Here is an 18730-nt window from a genome sequence, read left to right on the forward strand (position 1 = left end):
ACCACTCAATCAACGGTCTAACCAAAATACACCATTAGCCTCCCCACCAGAGAGTTGGTGCTTTTGTATACAAACACGCTGTAAGTGCAGATGCAGTAAAAGGCAGGAGACTAGATGAGCTAAAAATAAAGTTTTATTGTCTTGGGAAATTAATACATACATCACAATTAGATAGCTGAAACTGCTGACACAAAGTTGAGCTGCTAATGATTTGTAAGAAAAACTATTTACAGGGAGGCAGCTTGTTTTACTAGTACAAGGGTGAATTGAATGATTCAATATGTTCACTTGCTAGAGCTGCCTTTAGTCCTTGAGCATGGCCTGAAGTTAATACCACTTGGTGGCAAAACCTCTTTGGTTTGTTTCTAGGGTCCACATACCTTGAAACATGATAACTCTTTCACAGTTTTTTTGGGACAATCATTGTTTTTGCCATTATTGCCCTAATGTACTATCGCCAATGTCTATTGTAAGATCATATGTACCAAGTTTAAATCACACATACACAATATATATATATATACACACACATCCACAAAGAATATCAATTGGTTTTATGAGTTTTTCACTTTCTCACTTCAGAGAAAATTCTGACCTGTGCCCATGGTATATTGGTTACTATTGACAAAGGCACTACCAGGTGCTCACAGCTCTAGGATCAGGACCCAGGCTGTTACTGTCACATGTGCTTTGTTGTGGTTTGTCAGCCTATATCTGAATTATTATGCTTATATAGTGCAGGAGCATGACTCTTCTTGCAATATTTAAAGATTGAGATGGATTGAAAGACCACCAGAGGGCGCTCCAATTTAATTACATACGACCATGTACGACCAATGTTGTGCTCCAACGGGCTCAGTTTAACTCTGTTGACAGCCAGACACATTTTTCTCACATGAATTACAAGTGTAGACCTACGAAAAACTCGATAAAATAGTGGAGAAACAAAGTGAATGCAGATGCTTCCACACAGAAATTGGAGAAAATAACATCCAATCATGCTTTGTGGCTTGTATATGTTGGATCTCTGTGAATAATTTTATAAGGAGTACGGTCTAGACCTGCTCTATTTGAAACGTGTCCTGATATATAGTTGCAGTGCATAAACCCCTCATTACAAAGATGAATACGCATATGAGAGTTCAATGAAGTTTCCATTTAACTTATCATCCGTCTGCAGGTACCCCAGCATTGTGTAGACTATGCTGAACTGTTTCTGTGTTATGTACAGATATCAACCTATACTGGTGTAGACATTTTACTGCATCAGAAAACATTCAAAACTATATTAGGGAATTGTGCCAATATCCAAATCACTGCGCAGGGAGTTGCTGGGTTACTGCCAGCAGTACTAACGTCATTTAGCAGAGAACTCCGATTTTCTTTATCAAAGCAAATGTATTGAAGAAACCCCACTGAACACAAGGGGATTTCTGTTGGATAAACTTTATTTTTTCGACAGCCGCTTAAAGGGTTATTGCATGTGTGCTTGGGCATGGTTAGGTCTTGGATAGGGAAAGTATCGCTTCTAAAGTTGATTAAAGGTAATATCATTTTGGAGGGTTTCCAGGCGAATGGGAATTGTTGTGTCAAAAAAACAGTGAAGACATGTAATTGCAAACGAAAGTCAAACAGTTTTGTTTGTTTTATGTGTCTGTTCCATGCAGTTTTTGGGATATTTTTGGGGATATTTTTATTAACCATCTCGTAATTGTGTTTTTTTTCTGTCATGCCAGAGGTCATCGACAGGGTCTTATGTGATTCCGAGAGGCTCAAGTTGAAATGAGGGTTTGAATAATTTCAATGAGCCACTTGGATGAAAAAAGTATTACTACATTTAGAAGAAATACAGAAATTTAGAATTATAACCTCGTTTTGCAAGTAGAACACAAGAAGATATATTTTGAAAGAGGTTATGGCTGTCGTGTGTTAGTGTGGTTGAATAGATTCTGTATTTACCTGGCAAAGGTGAGAAGTCCATTAGACCTCTGCAGTGACGCTCAGCATCTGCTCATTCTACTCTGGTGTTTTCTGACTGTGTGACAGTGTGTCTCCAGATGTGAACAGATAAACCCTTATTGTTTCACGCCCCTGCCCTCAATTCTCTGCCCCAGTGACCTTATGTGAACATAAGTCAGCAAAACAGCTGAACTGAAGCTAAAAAAAGGTCGAGTCAGGACAAGTTTAAAGTTCTTTATTTTATATGCACAACAATTCCAGTGAAGCAGTTGTAATGAAATACATTGTTCTCAGGCTCCCTTCGTCCTCACACAAAAGGTAGAAAAAGAAAATCACTTAATTAAAAATAGAGAATCAAAGACAGTATTACAAACTGAATCCAGTCTAATTTGTGGAATAATCTTCAAGCCCCAGTGAATCTAAGCAGCATTCTAGTGCAATTAAATGAATGAATTTTCACTAACTACAACTTCTCCCAAATAGAGAAATGTTAGTGGTGTTACAGTCTGAATCAGCAAAGCTACTTTTAAAATATTATCTTGTTCCCCTCTGAGCGGACCCACCCTTTGAAGGCTCCAGTTCTCCTCCAGATAAGCGTGTTGGCAGCAAACTTCACCCCAAATGACATCACTTTTCATGTTCAACCGATAACTAAATCCATTAATATTAATTAATTGCAGAGCCTAGATTTCAAATCAGTACGCCTGGACTCTTAGATGTTTACACCGTTGCCTATAGCTTTAACTTTCCATACTCACATATGTCTGTTCTCTGAATCAGAGCATTTAGACCCAGTTATTTTACTTTTAGTGTATTGGATCATATTTTGGTATTGTGCTGTAAACAATAAAACGATTACAAGCTTTAATTTAGTATGTCATTGCTGAAATAATATAATAATTTATTTGATTATTTATTTAATCTAACGATGTAAGGACAAGTCATGTTGGATTTGGTCCAACTTGAAAGTTATTTATAGAAGCATGCCACTTCAGGGTCGTATCAACACCCTAGATTTTGCGAAAAAGCTCAAAAAGCGTTTATCTGGTTAGGCTCAAATCTGATAAATCTGATCAAGAATGATATTAAGCTCGGGCACATGAGCCCATATTACTTATTACCAGTTAATTTAGTTGGAAACTATAATCTTTCTTTTCTGACGGGTTCAAGTTCGTCATTTTCGATGGCTGTATTGGGTATTTGTGTTTTGCATTAAAAGTATGCAATCTGAATTGAATTGAATTCTTGAGTTTGAAAGAATTCTTGAGTGAAAAAACAACTAGAGTGAAAACATGTGCTACATTACTTATTTTTAACTTGTGTTTTTTTTCACGAGTTGTTTTTTTGTCTTTATCTCATGCAAGCTGCAACACATCATTTGGAACCTGTCCAAATGCCACGCAGCCTATCTTGGAGGTGGGATGGGTGTGACCCTGCTCTGTTTTATGTATAAAAACCCCCACGGTTTGGGCTGATCACAGCGTTCAACTTCAACCAAACAATCAACAGGCAAAATGAGTCTCACTGCTAAGGACAAGGCCGCAGTCAAGGCCTTCTGGGGTAAAGTGTCTGGCAAGGCGGAGGACATCGGCACCGATGCTCTGTCCAGGTAATTATGACCCCTAACTAACTGTAACCTTTTTCTAAAATTACTGCATGTTTTCGTTATGAATTTATAATTGTTTATTCACTTACTCACATTTATTATCCAGGATGCTGGTGGTGTACCCGCAGACCAAGACTTACTTCTCCCACTGGAAGGACTTGAGCCCCGGCTCTGCCCCAGTGAGGAAGCACGGTAAGACTGTGATGTCTGGAGTTGCAGATGCTGTGTCCAAAATCGACGACCTGAATGCTGGTCTCCTGAACCTCAGTGAGCTGCATGCCTTCACTCTGCGAGTGGATCCTGCCAACTTCAAGGTCAGTGATGGTGATTAACACTTGGTAGTGTTTTTCAAACTGCTGTTATTTTATTGCCTTCGCTCTGCCATAAGAAGGTATGCACAAAACGTTTTAATTAATTCAAACAAAAACAAAAAATATAAAAAAAAACCATAAACAATAAAAACTAAAATAAAACACTGAAAACTAACTGAAACTTAAATAAAAAAAAAAAAATAAATAAAAACTAATGAAAAATACTTAACTATAATAACTGGTGTGAAGCCAGCTCAGCTTTCATTTAACTGTGTTTAAATTCAAAATTGAGTGCACATCAGTCGTCGCTGTGAGAGGAGAAAGAAAAGAAAGGGGAAGATGAAAATCAGTGACACACTGAATGTTAGTTTGGTGTTGTTTGACCTTCTTTGCAATATCTCACTTGTGGTTCTGGGTCTTTTGATATTGAGTCTTATACACTATACATACTTAACGATTTTTTAGGTACTGGCGATTGGATTAAATGTCATTATTCTCTTTTGACAGATTCTGGCTCACAACATCCTTGTGGTCCTGTCCATCATGTTCCCCGAAGACTTCTCCCCTGAGGTCCATGTGGCTATGGACAAGTTCCTGGCTGCCCTGGCTCGTGCCTTGTCTGAGAAATACCGATAAACTGCAGGAGCAGGAGCAGATGATGCACAGCAGCATGGGCTTGGATGCACTCTGTCAGTCTGAATATCAATAAAAGATCAAATGCAATTAAACAGTTTGTGTGGAGTAATTTTCTATCGTGCATGTTTAAAAGTGTGTCAAGTCAGGTCAACAGCATACATATTTTAGTGGAATTTGAATTGGTATAACGCATGTCAACGACGGTTCAACAATATTACTTTAAACAAAACAGACAAAATAATTCGTACAACAACATAAAAACCCTATTTTAATCGACCAGAATGAATGCAAATGAATGAAGTATGACACAACACCCTACAAATGTAAATCTCCAACGGATCTAAGTTGAAATTATATTACAGCCCTGAGGTGCAATTCTCTTTCTCTATATATATCTATAACTATATATAGTGGCAGTAATATAATTTCTCTCTCTCTCTCTCTCTCTCTCTCGCTCTCTCTCTTTCTCCTTCTCTCACTCATTTTAAAGGTTTAGAAGGATAATTATAGTTAAAATGTATTCTGTTTAGTGACTCTTTATATAATAATCATGTTTATTTTGTTGCAAATTACAAGTTTTTTGTACAAACTTGATCTTGCTTCCAAACTTTTGGCCTGTATTGTATGTATAGATATATCCATTAAGACAACATTAAAATATCTGAGTTTAAATAATGTTACAGTCACTGGTCTATTAACTCCCCTTACAGTGACTTACAGTGCAAGATTTTTGTGCTTTATTTGAACATGTTGGCCTGTCTTCTACCCCACTACGTTTCAGGGGAAATGTTATAATAATGTAGTAATAATAATGCATTATAATGCGTCATAATTTTACTTTTTTAAAGTGGTCATTCTGCATAAAGAATACCTTTAATATTAGGCTGATAATACCAGTGTATTTTAATTTTATTCGTATTTCAATGAAAGACTTTTAGTTTAATGTTATTATTGGTATTGAAGCTTTAAATGGATTTAAATAGTTCTTCAACCACTGAACATAAGTAAATATATATTGTGAATAAAACTTTTACAATTTCAATTGTATGCATCCTAATATGACCATCAATCCAGGCAGAGGAACACGCAACTTGTTGAATATGCTTATTGTTTTATTTATTTATGCTCTTGAGACATGATCAAAATAATGTTTTTTCACAAATGATCAGCATGTGATGGTCTTCTTTCTCTCTAGTGGTACTGCCTTCCCAGGGAGGACACCACCACGGCCAGGAACTTCTGAAAAGCTGCCTGGACATCACCAGTGAAGGCTTTACCCAGCTTTGCAGCAACCACAATGGTCAGGCAGTCAGCCAGCAGCTGCAAGACAACAAGCATCAGAAAACATTAACATGAAAGGAATGTGGAATAATGGTTGAATATGGATAACAATAGTTACAGCTCCAAAACCTCACCCTGAAATTGTCAGGATCCACGTGCAGTTTCTCGGAGTGCAGCACACTCAGCTCTGCATATGTGCCCTTTATGTCGTCCATGTTCTTCACAGCCCGGTCGAGACCGTGGAGGACAACTTTTCCGTGAGCTGCAACCATCGGATTTGCAATGATAGCAGCGGCGTTGTAGAGGTTTCCAAAGTTGCCGAAATACCTCTGAGTCCAGGGGTAAACGACCAGACACCTGAGGGAACATGCAAAAACATGTAGTATAACTCAAAATTGTTACAGGCTACTTCTTTTTGCGCATTCATGTTAAGGAGAAAATACAACAACAGAAAAAATCTTTCACCTGGAAAGAGCTGCAGGTCCCACGACCTCATAGTCCATCTTGGAGAAGATGTCCTGGATGGTGGCGCGCTCGAAGTCTGTCCATTCGACCATTTTGCCGGCTGTAGATTTGTTTCACGAGTCCTGTGTGGGCCATGACCAGATGCAACTTTTAAAAGAACCCTTTCACTCCTCCCAAAATATGCAATTGGATGGAGTAGGGCAGTGGGTTGGCCATGTATAGCTACGGATTTCCAAAAATGATAAGAAAATGACAAATCTGCACTGCTTAGATTGTATATGAAGCGGAAGAAATAGATATTGCTGGTTGTGTGAATTCATGCAGTAAAAAGAAGACCTAAGCTGGCAGTATTAAAACGAGATACTGTTTAAAAATGGGGCCAGATTCTTACGAATTTTTTGAAATGCTTGAAAAATGACAATTTGTACTATCTGACAGTATTAAGTAGCCTACGTTTTTCTGGTCTTCTGGCCACTCAAAGTGCTTTACAACACTTGTCACATTCATTCACCCATTCACACAAACATGCATACACTGCTGGCAGAGGCTGTCATGCAAGGAGCCAACCTGCTCATCGGGTTAGGGGGTCGATAGCTTCCTATCTAAAGCAATTTGGGGTTCAGTATATTCTGTCAAATCAGTCCAAGGACACTTCTAATGGATTGGGGGAGCCGGAAATCGAACCATAGACCCTCCAATTCATAGACAACAACCTGAGCTCAAAAACGCGAGCCACAGGCGCCCCCTAACGTGGATCTAATGTGAATAAATGATATCCAAACTTGAGGTAATAAATCCAGTAGATGGCGCTCCTACACGTCAGGGAAACTGACCTCTGCAAGACCGGTTCAAAGTGAGGATAATGCAGACCAAAATAAATGATGTTTGTAAAATCACAACTGAAAAATGACCTTCTTTGAGATCAGTTTAGCTTATGCATTTATGTATCGATCTACAGTTTACACAACAAAAAAATACTTCGGTGTGACTTAGACGGTAATTATCATTTGACGTCATTTTTTCCCTCCCAGCTCATTTTCGATGTTAAGAAACGCAGGACCTGTGTGCAATGTACATTCATACATTAAAATTATATATACTTGTAGTGATTTACATTATTTATGGGGTATACCCAAGTTTTATTTTTCTGTTGCAACAGAATGGTGGCTTATAAGGGTGGCTTATTTTACGCCAAGCTGTAAATAATGGTGGACACAAAGGTAGCCATATGAAGGGAGGTATACTCAAGATTGGGCAACAAAGACAACTGACAACATACAGTATGTTTAACGACAGAAACAAAAGGAGGAGTTGTGTGAGGTACAGGGTCCCAGGCACTAGCCTCACTTCAGTACCACGGACAGCTCCCTGATCACCGACTGCCACACCCCGCGATGTACTGTCCTACTGGCATGTTTCTGTTTCTTTATGAACAAAATCGTCTTACAAAACAGTTGAAAGCATTTACTTCATTACCACACTGTAACTTTCAACGATTAATGAGCGACTTAAGTTCTTATAATATAATAATATAAAAAATAATATATATATATATATATATATATATATATATATATATATATATATATATATATATATATATATAGTTTCTCTGCACTGGCTCCCTGTAAAATTTAGAATAGAATTTAAAATTCTCTTCCTTCCACATTCAAGAGTAGGCTTAAGACGTTCCTTTTTGATATAGCTTATGGTTAGGGCTGGATCAGGTGAGTCTTGAACCATCCCGTAGTTATGCTACTATAGGCCTAGACTATCCTGGGATTTCCCATGGTGCACTGAGCTCCTCTCTTCCTCTCTCTTTCTGCACTCATTCATGTCCCATTAATGCATGTTACTAACTTCACTTCTTCCCCGGAGTTCTTGTGCTTTCTCGTCTCGCAGGTTCTTATCGATCCTGGTGGAGCCTCCTGCCATGGTCCTGCTAGATTGCCTTTACCAATACTGTTGTTGCTGTGCACCTGTCTGTCTGCCTGTCTCTCTGTCTCTCTCTCTGTCTCTGTCTCTCTCTCGGTCTCTGTCGGTCTCTCTCTCTCTCTGTCTCTCTCTCTCTCTCTCTTTCTCTCTCTCTCTCTCTCTCTCTCCCTCACCCCAGCTGGTCGAGACAGACGCGGACCCACCTAGAGCCGAAGGATCTGTCCTAGGTTTCTGCCTTTAAACAGGCAGTTTTTCCTTGCCAAGTGCTTGCTCATGGTGGAACTGTTGGGTCTCTGTAATTAATGTTTTAAAGAGTTCGGTCTAGACCTGCTCTATTTGAAAAGTGTCCTGAGATAACTTCTGTTATGAATTAGCGCTATACAAATAAAATTGAATTGAATTGAATAACCTTTTAATATTCATGAATGCCACATGTCTCCTTTTCTGCACAGGCAGAAGTTCTTACGATTTCCTTGCACAGAAACGTTTGGTGAATAAGCACTAAGCAGGCAGGACGAGTGCAGCCCTGTGACTGGCTAAAGTGAGGAGGTGAGAATTAAGTGACAGCACAAAGTGTTCATAATGTTACTGGGAAAAATCCCTAACGATTAATGAGAATAAATATTGTAATAATAATAATGATAATAATAATAATAATAAGAAGAAGAAGAAGAAGAAGAAGAAGAAGAAGAAGAAGAAGAAAAACATAACTTGAATAAAACTGGTTACCTTGAAATCAGTATTTTAAATAATGAGTTTTATTATTACCTAAATGTGTATGTGTACCGAAAAATGTTAAAAAAAGAAGAGACATCTGTACATTTTATTCATTTTATTCAGCAAGCCCTTCCATGTTAAAAGGGATGTTGGCGTTGTTGTGGACGACATGCCGCATTGTATGCAGTCGATGCCCCTGTTTATAAGGAGTTCGGTCTAGACTTGAATTGAAATTTGAATTGAATCCTGGATCACTGGAGTTTAGCGGTATCTCTCGGACAGAGCCAAAGCCAGGTTCTGCAGGAACTTGTCAACGGAGACATGGACTTCAGCAGTGAAATCTGCGGGGAAGAGCATGGCCAAAACCAAGATGATGTTGTGGGCCAGGATCTGCGGTTGTGCAAGAAACACATTATTAATTAAAGTCATCAACAAAGAAAAAAAAACACATGGACAGTTAGATAAACAGTTATGACATAAATTCACATTTGAACATGAACAAATTTTATCTGACTTTTTGGCTAATGATGACCTAATTGTATTACTATACATTAAGTAACTTACCCTGAAGTTGGCAGGATCCACTCTGAGCTTGAAGGCATGCAGCTCGCTGAGGTTGATGAGACCACCAGCAAGGTCATCCATCTTTCCGACAGCGTCGCCAACGGCCGCCATGATGGTTGCACCATGGGCTCTCACTTTAGGGGATTCAGGACTGAGATCAGACCAGTGGGAAAAGTAAGTCTTGGTCTGCGGGTATACAGTCAGCATCCTGTCAAAGAAAATAAAGAAGAATCAATGACAAGAAGTAATAGCGCGCATAGTTTAAACTATGACAAAATAAAATATAAAAAAATAACAACAAATAAGCGCTTACCTGGCCAGAGCCTCAGCTCCAATCTCGGCGGACTTCGGGGACACTTTGGCCCAGATAGCCTTCACCACGGACTTGTCTTTTGCGCTGAGACTCATGACTGCCTTTTCTTCAAGTTTTCACAAGGGAAAGAAAATATTCAAGCATGAACATGCTGGTTAACGGCCTTTTTTATATCAAACTTATTTGCACCACACCCCAGTATCAAATCTAAACCACACCTTCCTCAAAGAAATTGCCAAAGTTTCCCAGCCCGTGTCTGAGATAAAATTAGGCTAACCACTCCCTGTTCTTGTATATATTTTTCAGTCAGTTGTTTTTAGGTAATTTAAAATATAATGGTTTTGAATTTGTCTGCAGATATAACCATATGCTGAAATGTGCATTCAGTAAGACAAAAGACAAGACTTTGTAAGGTTGCATTTATTCAACAGTTTGGACAGAATAAAGAAAGAATAGAATAATAATAAAAATAATTTCCACAGGTTTTCATTTGCAGAAAGAGACATTGAATGGTTATGGTTAATTGTGCATTTATGCAATTATGCATTTTCATGAAATAACTCTTAAACTCTGATATAATTAATTCAACATTACCATAACACAAATGACAATTCTGCAACTTAAAAATCAAAAACTAAATAAAACAACTACAAAATTCAATAAATTTATCATGAAAACAGTGGCAAAGTACAAACTCTGCGACCAAATGTGACAAAATGAAAAAAAACCTATGACCTAAGAGGAAAGGACAGTGTTACAACATTAAAGTGTTTTTTTCACAAGGTGTTTAGTTTTCCATCCTTTTGTAGCCCATAAACACAGTGTAACATAAAATACTACTATTGCAATGGAATGAAAGATCAGCAAAAGACAGGACAAACCATATACTTTTTTACAATTCTGCAATACACTTTAATACAAAAAGTTATTTTAATTCAGAAAAAATGTTGAAACGCATTTCATTGGAAATCTTTAGTAACACAAACTCAATTTTGCAAGTTAAAACATTCTTGATTAAGTACTTTTAAGGTACTAGGTATTTTGTTTTCAAATAAAAATTACAAAATTAAGTCAGTGTCACTTAATTAGCAAAGCTACTTGATCAAGGATGTTTTTTAACTTAAAAATGTAGTTAGATTTACTTAAAAACATTATGTAAACAGTTAAAAAAAGTTTTTTAGTTAAATAAACTTAACTGGTTTTAATGTGATAGGTAGAGAAGTTAGAAGATTTTGCAACCTTGCAACCTATGAATTAATGAACATTTTTAAGGAACCGATACAAAACTTCCTTTTTATTCGGAAAAAATGTAATATCAAATTTGGCCACATTTATTCTTATCAGCTTTTTTTTCAGTACTGGCAAACGTCCCATCTAACTCATTATAGGTAACAAGCCAAGCTCTCGTCTCTAGTCCAATCAGACGCTTCCATGGCTGAGAGGTGTGGCATTGAGTAATTAATAAAAACCTCCAGAGGACTGGTGTTTGCAAAAGGTTTGTGCTCATATTTCCTGTCTGAAAGAAACGTGAGAACCTTAACGTCGTCAACATGGTCAAGTGGACAGATGCAGAGCGTGCCGCCATCACAAGCTGGTGGGGAAAGATCGATGTGAATGAAATTGGACCCCAGGCTTTGACCAGGTGACCTGTATAATCTTATTCATAGTTTTTTTTTATTTCTTACACGTTGACATTACTAGATGTTATTACTACTAGACTTTCAACAGTCTGTTGGTGTTGTAGTTTGACTTTTTTCTTTATCATGGATCGTGTCATTTCAGACTTCTGATCGTGTATCCGTGGACTCAGAGACACTTCGCAACATTCGGCAACCTCTCCACCAGTGCCGCCATCCTCGGAAACCCTTTGGTGGCCGAGCACGGTAAGACAGTGATGGGTGGGCTGGACAGAGCTGTGAAGAACATGGACGACATCAAGAACGTCTATACCAAGCTGAGCGTGAAGCACTCTGAGAAAATCCATGTGGATCCTGATAACTTCAGGGTATGTAACCATCAACACCCAACTTCTAATGACTTCACAGTTTATTCTACTAGACTATCACTGATCTCTGTATTCTATTCTTCTCATTTTAGATCTTTGCTCAAATCATCAGCGTGTGTGTGGCTGCCAAGTTTGGACGTCAGTTCACCCCTGATGTCCAAGAGGCCTGGCAGAAGTTCCTGGATGTGGTCGTCTCTGCCCTGAGCAGACAGTACCACTGAGGATCCGGAGTGAAAGTTCACATTCAGAAAATGTGCAGCAGTTCTACAGGCGTTTACAAATGTCTCAAGCACTGCGTTGAAGCTTTTGCCAAAAGCACCAAATAAAATTTAAATCAAATACGTCTCTGTTTGTGTGTGATTGTCTGTAAAACTTTCTTTTGTTTTTATCTTTTAGCCATTATTTTCTTCTCCTTAGATGTTCGTAGCTTCAGCTCACAACCGATTTACACTAGGGATTTACATACATTAAAAACTATTTTAAAAAAAATACAATGGTGAGACACATTGATCCCCGTGTAATCTGGTCTCTGTAATTACAAAGTCTGCAACTTGGGTTTTTTGTGTATAATTCTTTTAACACATTGTGAACAAAGTGCTTTTGATCTGCCTTTTAAATTCCCACATCATAATCAGTTATTTTGAGACTAAATCATCCCTATCATCTCAATTTTAACAATTTACGAGTCTGCCATAACAAATATAGGGCTCTGATACCAGGTAAAAAATAAATAAAATAGAATTATATATGCACAAACACATATATTTAGAGAGAGAGAGAGAGAGAGAGAGAGAGAGAGAGAGAGAGAGAGAGAGAGATAAATATTGGAGTTTCTTGTAAAGACAGCCTTCACAGCCTTGGATAATAATACCTCTTGTTATAGTAATTATACTAATTACTCGATATTGTGATTTTACATTCTCAAGGGTTAGGGTTTAGGTTTTAGAAGACACACATAATTGAGTGGTTCAGTGGTAAATGAAATTATTTGCAATGACTCATCTTTAAGAAGAAAAATAGCTACTTCTGTCGGTTATTTTGGCTTCTTTAAAATGTGCAGTTTGATATAAATGGGTGTGGTCATCTGAAATTAATGATAACAGTGCACCAAAATACTGTATCATGCAGGCGAGAAATTGTGGCAGTGCTGCCAACTTATGACTGAACAGTTTATTAAAACATCGTTGGATGGGCTTTTTATTTCAAATTTAAAATATTTAAGCAGTTTAATAGGTTCACCATGTGCATTGGGGCCTAAATGTCACACATCAACAACACTCCCCTCAAGAAAGAAAATAAAAAAACAATAAAACAAAAACAAAACAAAAATAAGCGTAATACAAGTATATACCGGTATAGGCTTACATTATTTTACCGTATTTTAATTCCAGCAGTGTGCACACAAGTGTACTGACTAAAAATAAGTTCCACTATTAGACTATTATTGACATTTACAATTAATAATTTCCAGATTAGGCAACAAAGACAACTGACAACATACAGTATGTTTAACGACAGAAACAGTAGGAGGAGCTGTGTGAGGTAGGCCTACAGTGTCCCAGGCACTAGCCTCACTTCAGTACCACGGATTGCTCCCTGATCACCGACTGCCACATCCCGCGATTTACTGTCCTACTGGCATTTTTCTGTTTCTTTATGAACAATATCATCTTACAAAACAGTTGAAAGCATTTACTTCATTACCACACTGTAACTTTCAACGATTAACAAGCGACTTAAGTTCTTATAACCTTTTAATATTCATGAATGCCACATGTCTCCTTTTCTGCACAGGCAGACGTTTTTAACGATTTCCCTGCACAGAAACGTTTGGTGAATAAGCACTAAGCAGGCAGGACGAGTGCAGCCCTGTGACTGGCTAAAGTGAGGAGGTGAGAATTAGTGACAGCACAAAGTGTTCATAATGTTACTGGGAAAAATCCCTAAATATTAATTAGAATAAATATTGTAATAACAATAATAATAAGAAGAAAAACATTATAACTTCAATAAAACTGGTTACCTTGAAATCAGTATTTTAAATACGTTTTATTATCATAATTATATTATTATTATTATTATCATTATTATCATTATTATTATTATTATTATTATTATTATTATTATTACCTAAATGTGTATGTGTACTGAAAAATGTTTAAAAAAAAGAAGAGACATCTGTACATTTTATTTGTTTTATTCAGCAAGCCCTTCCATGTTAAAAGGGATGTTGGCGTTGTTGTGGACGACATGCCGCATTGTATGCAGTCGATGCCCCTGAATCCTGGATCGCTGGAGTTTAGCGGTATCTCTCGGACAGAGCCAAAGCCAGGTTCTGCAGGAACTTGTCAACGGAGACATGGACTTCAGCAGTGAAATCTGCGGGGAAGAGCATGGCCAAAACCAAGATGATGTTGTGGGCCAGGATCTGCGGTTGTGCAAGAAACACATTATTAATTAAAGTCATCAACAAAGAAAAAAAACACATGGACAGTTAGATAAACAGTTATGACATAAATTCACATTTGAACATGAACAAATTTTATCTGACTTTTTGGCTAATGATGACCTAATTGTATTACTATAAATTAAGTAACTTACCCTGAAGTTGGCAGGATCCACTCTGAGCTTGAAGGCATGCAGCTCGCTGAGGCTGATGAGACCACCAGCAAGGTCATCCATCTTTCCGACGGCGTCGCCAACGGCCGCCATGATGGTTGCACCATGGGCTCTCACTTGAGGGGATTCAGGACTGAGATCAGACCAGTGGGAAAAGTAAGTCTTGGTCTGCGGGTATACAGTCAGCATCCTGTCAAAGAAAATAAAGAAGAATCAATGACAAGAAGTAATAGCGCGCATAGTTTAAACTATGACAAAATACAATATAAAAAAATAACAACAAATAAGCGCTTACCTGGCCAGAGCCTCAGCTCCAATCTCGGCAGACTTCGGGGACACTTTGGCCCAGATAGCCTTCACCACGGACTTGTCTTTTGCGTTGAGACTCATGACTGCCCTTTCTTCAAGTTTTCACAAGTGAAAGAAAATATTCAAGCATGAACATGCTGGTTAACGACCTTTTTTATATCAAACTTATTTGCACCACACCCCAGTATCAAATCTAAACCACACCTTCCTCAAAGAAATTGCCAAAGTTTCCCAGCCAGTGTCTGAGATAAAATTAGGCTAACCACTCCCTGTTCTTGTATATATTTTTCAGTCAGTTTTTTTTAGGTAATTTAAAATATAATGGTTTTGAATCTGTCTGCAGATATAACCATATGCTGAAATGTGCATTCAGTAAGACAAAAGACAAGACTTTGTAAGGTTGCATTTATTCAACAGTTTGGACAGAATAAAGAAAGAATAGAATAATAATAAAAATAATTTCCACAGGTTTTCATTTGCAGAAAGAGACATTGAATGGTTATGGTTAATTGTGCATTTATGCAATTATGCATTTTCATGAAATAACACTTAAACTCTGATATAATTGATTCAACGTTACCATAACACTAATGACAATTCTGCAACTTAAACAAACATAAAATCTAAAACCAAATAAAAACAACTACAAAATTCAATACATTTATCATGAAAACAGTGGCAAAGTACAAACTCTGTGACCAAATGTGACAAAATGAAAAAAAAACCTATGACCTAAAAGGAAAGGACAGTGTTACAACATTAACATTAAAGTGTTTTTTTCATAAGATGTTTAGTTTTCCATCCTTTTGTAGCCCATAAACACAGTGTAACATAAAATACTACTATTGCAATGGAATGAAAGATCAGCAAAAGACAGGACAAACCATATACTTTTTTACAATTCTGCAATACACTTTAATACAATAAGTTATTTTAAATTCAGAAAAAATGTTGAAACGCATTTCATTGAAAATTTTAAGTAACACAAACTCAATTTTGCAAGTTAAAAACATTCTTGATTAAGTACTTTTAAGGTACTAGGTATTTTGTTTTCGAATAAAAATTACAAAATTAAGTCAGTGTCACTTAATTAGCAAAGCTACTTGATCAAGGATGTTTTCTAACTTAAAAATGTAGTTAGATTTACTTAAAAACATTATGTAAACAGTTAAAAAAAGTTTTTTAGTTAAATAAACTTAACTGGTTTTACTGTGATAGGTAGAGAAGTTAGAAGATTTTGCAACCTTGCAACCTATGAATTAATGAACATTTAAGGAATGAATACAAAACTGTATGTAATATCAAATTTGGCCACATTTATTCTTATCAGTTTTTTTTTCAGTACTGGAAAACGTCCCATCTAACTCATTATAGGTAACAAGCTAAGCTCTCGTCTCTAGTCCAATCAGACGCTTCCATGGCTGAGAGGTGTGGCATTGAGTAATTAATAAAAACCTCCAGAGGACTGGTGTTTGCAAAAGGTTTGTGCTCAGATTTTCTGTTTGAAAGAAACGTGAGAACCTTAACGTCGTCAACATGGTCAAGTGGACAGATGCAGAGCGTGCCGCCATCACAAGCTGGTGGGAAAAGATCGATGTGAATGAAATTGGACCCCAGGCTTTGACCAGGTGACCTGTATAATCTTATTCATAGTTTTTTTATTTTTTACACGTTAACATTACTAGATGTTATTACTACTAGACTTTCAACAGTCTGTTGGTGTTGTAGTTTGACTTTTTTCTTTATCATGGATCGTGTTATTTCAGACTTCTGATCGTGTATCCGTGGACTCAGAGACACTTCGCAACATTCGGCAACCTCTCCACCAATGCCGCCATCCTCGGAAACCCTTTGGTGGCCGAGCACGGTAAGACAGTGATGGGTGGGCTGGACAGAGCTGTGAAGAACATGGACGACATCAAGAACGTCTATACCAAGCTGAGCGTGAAGCACTCTGAGAAAATCCATGTGGATCCTGATAACTTCAGGGTATGTAACCATCAACACCCAACTTCTAATGACTTCACAGTTTATTCTACTAGACTATCACTGATCTCTGTATCCTATTCTTCTCATTTTAGATCTTTGCTCAAATCATCAGCGTGTGTGTGGCTGCCAAGTTTGGACGTCAGTTCACCCCTGATGTCCAAGAGGCCTGGCAGAAGTTCCTGGATGTGGTCGTCTCTGCCCTGAGCAGACAGTACCACTGAGGATCCGGAGTGAAAGTTCACATTCAGAAAATGTGCAGCAGTTCTACAGGCGTTTAAAAATGTCTCATGCACTGCGCTGAAGCTGTTGCCAAAAGCACCAAATAAAATTTAAATCAAATACGTCTCTGTTTGTGTGTGATTGTCTGTAAAACTTTCTTTTGTTTTTATTTTTTAGCCATTCATTTTCTTCTCCTTAGATGTTCGTAGCTTCAGCTCACAACCGGTTTACACTAGGGATTTACATACATTAAAAACTATTTTTAAAAAAATACAATGGTGAGACACATTGATCCCCGCGTAATCTGGTCTCTGTAATTACAAAGTCTGCAACTTGGGTTTTTTGTGTATAATTCTTTGAACACATTGTGAACAAAGTGCTTTTGATCTGCCTTTTAAATTCCCACATCATAATCAGTTATTTTGAGACTAAATCATCCCTATCATCTCAATTTTAACAATTTACGAGTCTGCCATAACAAATATAGGGCTCTGATACCAGGTAAAAAAATTAATAAAATAGAATTATATATGCACAAACACATATATTTAGAGAGAGAGAGAGAGAGAGAGGGAGAGAGAGAGAGAGAGAGAGAGAGATATTGGGGTTTCTTGTAAAGACAGCCTTCGCAGCCTTGGATCATAATACTTCTTGTTATAGTAATTATACTAATTACTCGATATTGTGATTTTACATTCTCAAGTTAGGGTTTAGGTTTTAGAAGACACACATAATTGAGTGGTTCAGTGGTAAATGAAATTATTTGCTATGACTCATCTTTAAGAAGGAAAATACTTCTGTCGGTTATTTTGGCTTCTTTAAAATGTGCAGTTTGATATAAATGGGTGTGGTCACCTGAAATTAATGATAACAGTGCACCAAAATACTGTATCATGCAGGCGAGAAATTGTGGCAGTGCTGCCAACTTATGACTGAACAGTTTATTAAAACATCGCTGGATGGGCTTTTTATTTCAAATTTAAAATATTTAAGCAATTTAATAGGTTCACCATGTGCATTTGGGCCTAAATGTTTTAAAGCACACATCAACACCACTCCCCTCAAGAAAGAGACTAAAAAAACAATAACACAAAAAGAAAACAAAAACAAGTATATACGGGTATAGGCTTATTTTAATTTACAATATTTTAATTCCAGCAGTGTGCACACAAGTGTACTGACTAAGCATGAATTCCACTATTAGACTATTATTGACATTTACAATTATATTAAAGTCGATAGTCCTGATTAGTTTTATTTATGTAATAAAATATATATATTAAAAACAACAACCTATGCATAAATTATACAGTATGCTTCCACAATCAGCTAAATGCTAATCCCTAGGGGATATAATGTAACATATATAGTATTTGTCAGAATGCTGAAATTATCTTTTAGGTAATTTTAAACAGAAATAAAAAGAGCACATTTGAACTGAAGATCCATTTGATTGCAAAACTGTGAAATACACTAATGGTAAAGTGTGTGAATAACAATAGTAATTTGTAATTTGTTAGATTTAATCATACTTAGAATCATCTTTTTAACCTGTTGGATATTTGTATATTATTTGTGTAGCCTACGTTACATGACGCTTTATTAGATCTCTCTCTTATGTAAGTTACACGTTACTTTTTAATAACAATAACTTAATTCATATAGCACCTTTAAGAAAAGCTGTGATACATTGTTGCAGCAATGGTTGTATAATTACATTCATAAAATAGATTAATCTAGATAGAGTAGGGCGTAACCATGCATTATTTGAGGGGAATGTGTCCAGTCTGTCCTCAGCAATA

General features: G+C 37.0%; 6 protein-coding genes across 6 annotated transcripts; 3 read left to right on the top strand and 3 right to left on the bottom strand.

The window, feature by feature from the left end:
- The first annotated feature begins 3404 nt into the window (after positions 1–3404).
- Positions 3405–4604, top strand: LOC127357145 (hemoglobin subunit alpha-1). The gene is made up of 3 exons (XM_051389369.1): positions 3405–3568; positions 3672–3879; positions 4384–4604. The coding sequence occupies exons 1-3, from the start codon at positions 3474–3476 to the stop codon at positions 4510–4512; spliced, it is 432 nt and encodes a 143-aa protein (XP_051245329.1). The 5' UTR covers positions 3405–3473; the 3' UTR covers positions 4513–4604.
- A 999-nt stretch (positions 4605–5603) lies between these two features.
- On the bottom strand, positions 5604–6386 carry LOC127357134 (hemoglobin subunit beta). The gene is made up of 3 exons (XM_051389356.1): positions 6259–6386; positions 5928–6150; positions 5604–5832 (listed from the first exon to the last, which is right to left on the bottom strand). The coding sequence occupies exons 1-3, from the start codon at positions 6348–6350 to the stop codon at positions 5704–5706; spliced, it is 444 nt and encodes a 147-aa protein (XP_051245316.1). The 5' UTR covers positions 6351–6386; the 3' UTR covers positions 5604–5703.
- Positions 6387–9010: 2624 nt separating this feature from the next.
- LOC127357144 (hemoglobin subunit alpha-A-like) lies at positions 9011–9954 on the bottom strand. The gene is made up of 3 exons (XM_051389368.1): positions 9788–9954; positions 9475–9682; positions 9011–9300 (listed from the first exon to the last, which is right to left on the bottom strand). Exons 1-3 carry the CDS (start codon positions 9880–9882, stop codon positions 9172–9174), a joined length of 432 nt encoding a protein of 143 aa, XP_051245328.1. The 5' UTR covers positions 9883–9954; the 3' UTR covers positions 9011–9171.
- Positions 9955–11256: 1302 nt separating this feature from the next.
- On the top strand, positions 11257–12131 carry hbba1 (hemoglobin, beta adult 1). Its single transcript, XM_051389353.1, has 3 exons — positions 11257–11429; positions 11570–11792; positions 11885–12131. Exons 1-3 carry the CDS (start codon positions 11338–11340, stop codon positions 12011–12013), a joined length of 444 nt encoding a protein of 147 aa, XP_051245313.1. The 5' UTR covers positions 11257–11337; the 3' UTR covers positions 12014–12131.
- Positions 12132–13973: 1842 nt separating this feature from the next.
- On the bottom strand, positions 13974–14874 carry LOC127357143 (hemoglobin subunit alpha-A). The gene is made up of 3 exons (XM_051389367.1): positions 14707–14874; positions 14394–14601; positions 13974–14220 (listed from the first exon to the last, which is right to left on the bottom strand). The coding sequence occupies exons 1-3, from the start codon at positions 14799–14801 to the stop codon at positions 14092–14094; spliced, it is 432 nt and encodes a 143-aa protein (XP_051245327.1). The 5' UTR covers positions 14802–14874; the 3' UTR covers positions 13974–14091.
- A 1300-nt stretch (positions 14875–16174) lies between these two features.
- On the top strand, positions 16175–17048 carry LOC127357132 (hemoglobin subunit beta-A). Its single transcript, XM_051389354.1, has 3 exons — positions 16175–16348; positions 16487–16709; positions 16802–17048. The coding sequence occupies exons 1-3, from the start codon at positions 16257–16259 to the stop codon at positions 16928–16930; spliced, it is 444 nt and encodes a 147-aa protein (XP_051245314.1). The 5' UTR covers positions 16175–16256; the 3' UTR covers positions 16931–17048.
- The last annotated feature ends 1682 nt before the right edge of the window (positions 17049–18730 follow it).

Source organism: Dicentrarchus labrax, unplaced genomic scaffold (assembly GCF_905237075.1).
Source record: "Dicentrarchus labrax unplaced genomic scaffold, dlabrax2021, whole genome shotgun sequence".
Lineage (NCBI taxonomy): Eukaryota > Metazoa > Chordata > Actinopteri > Moronidae > Dicentrarchus > Dicentrarchus labrax.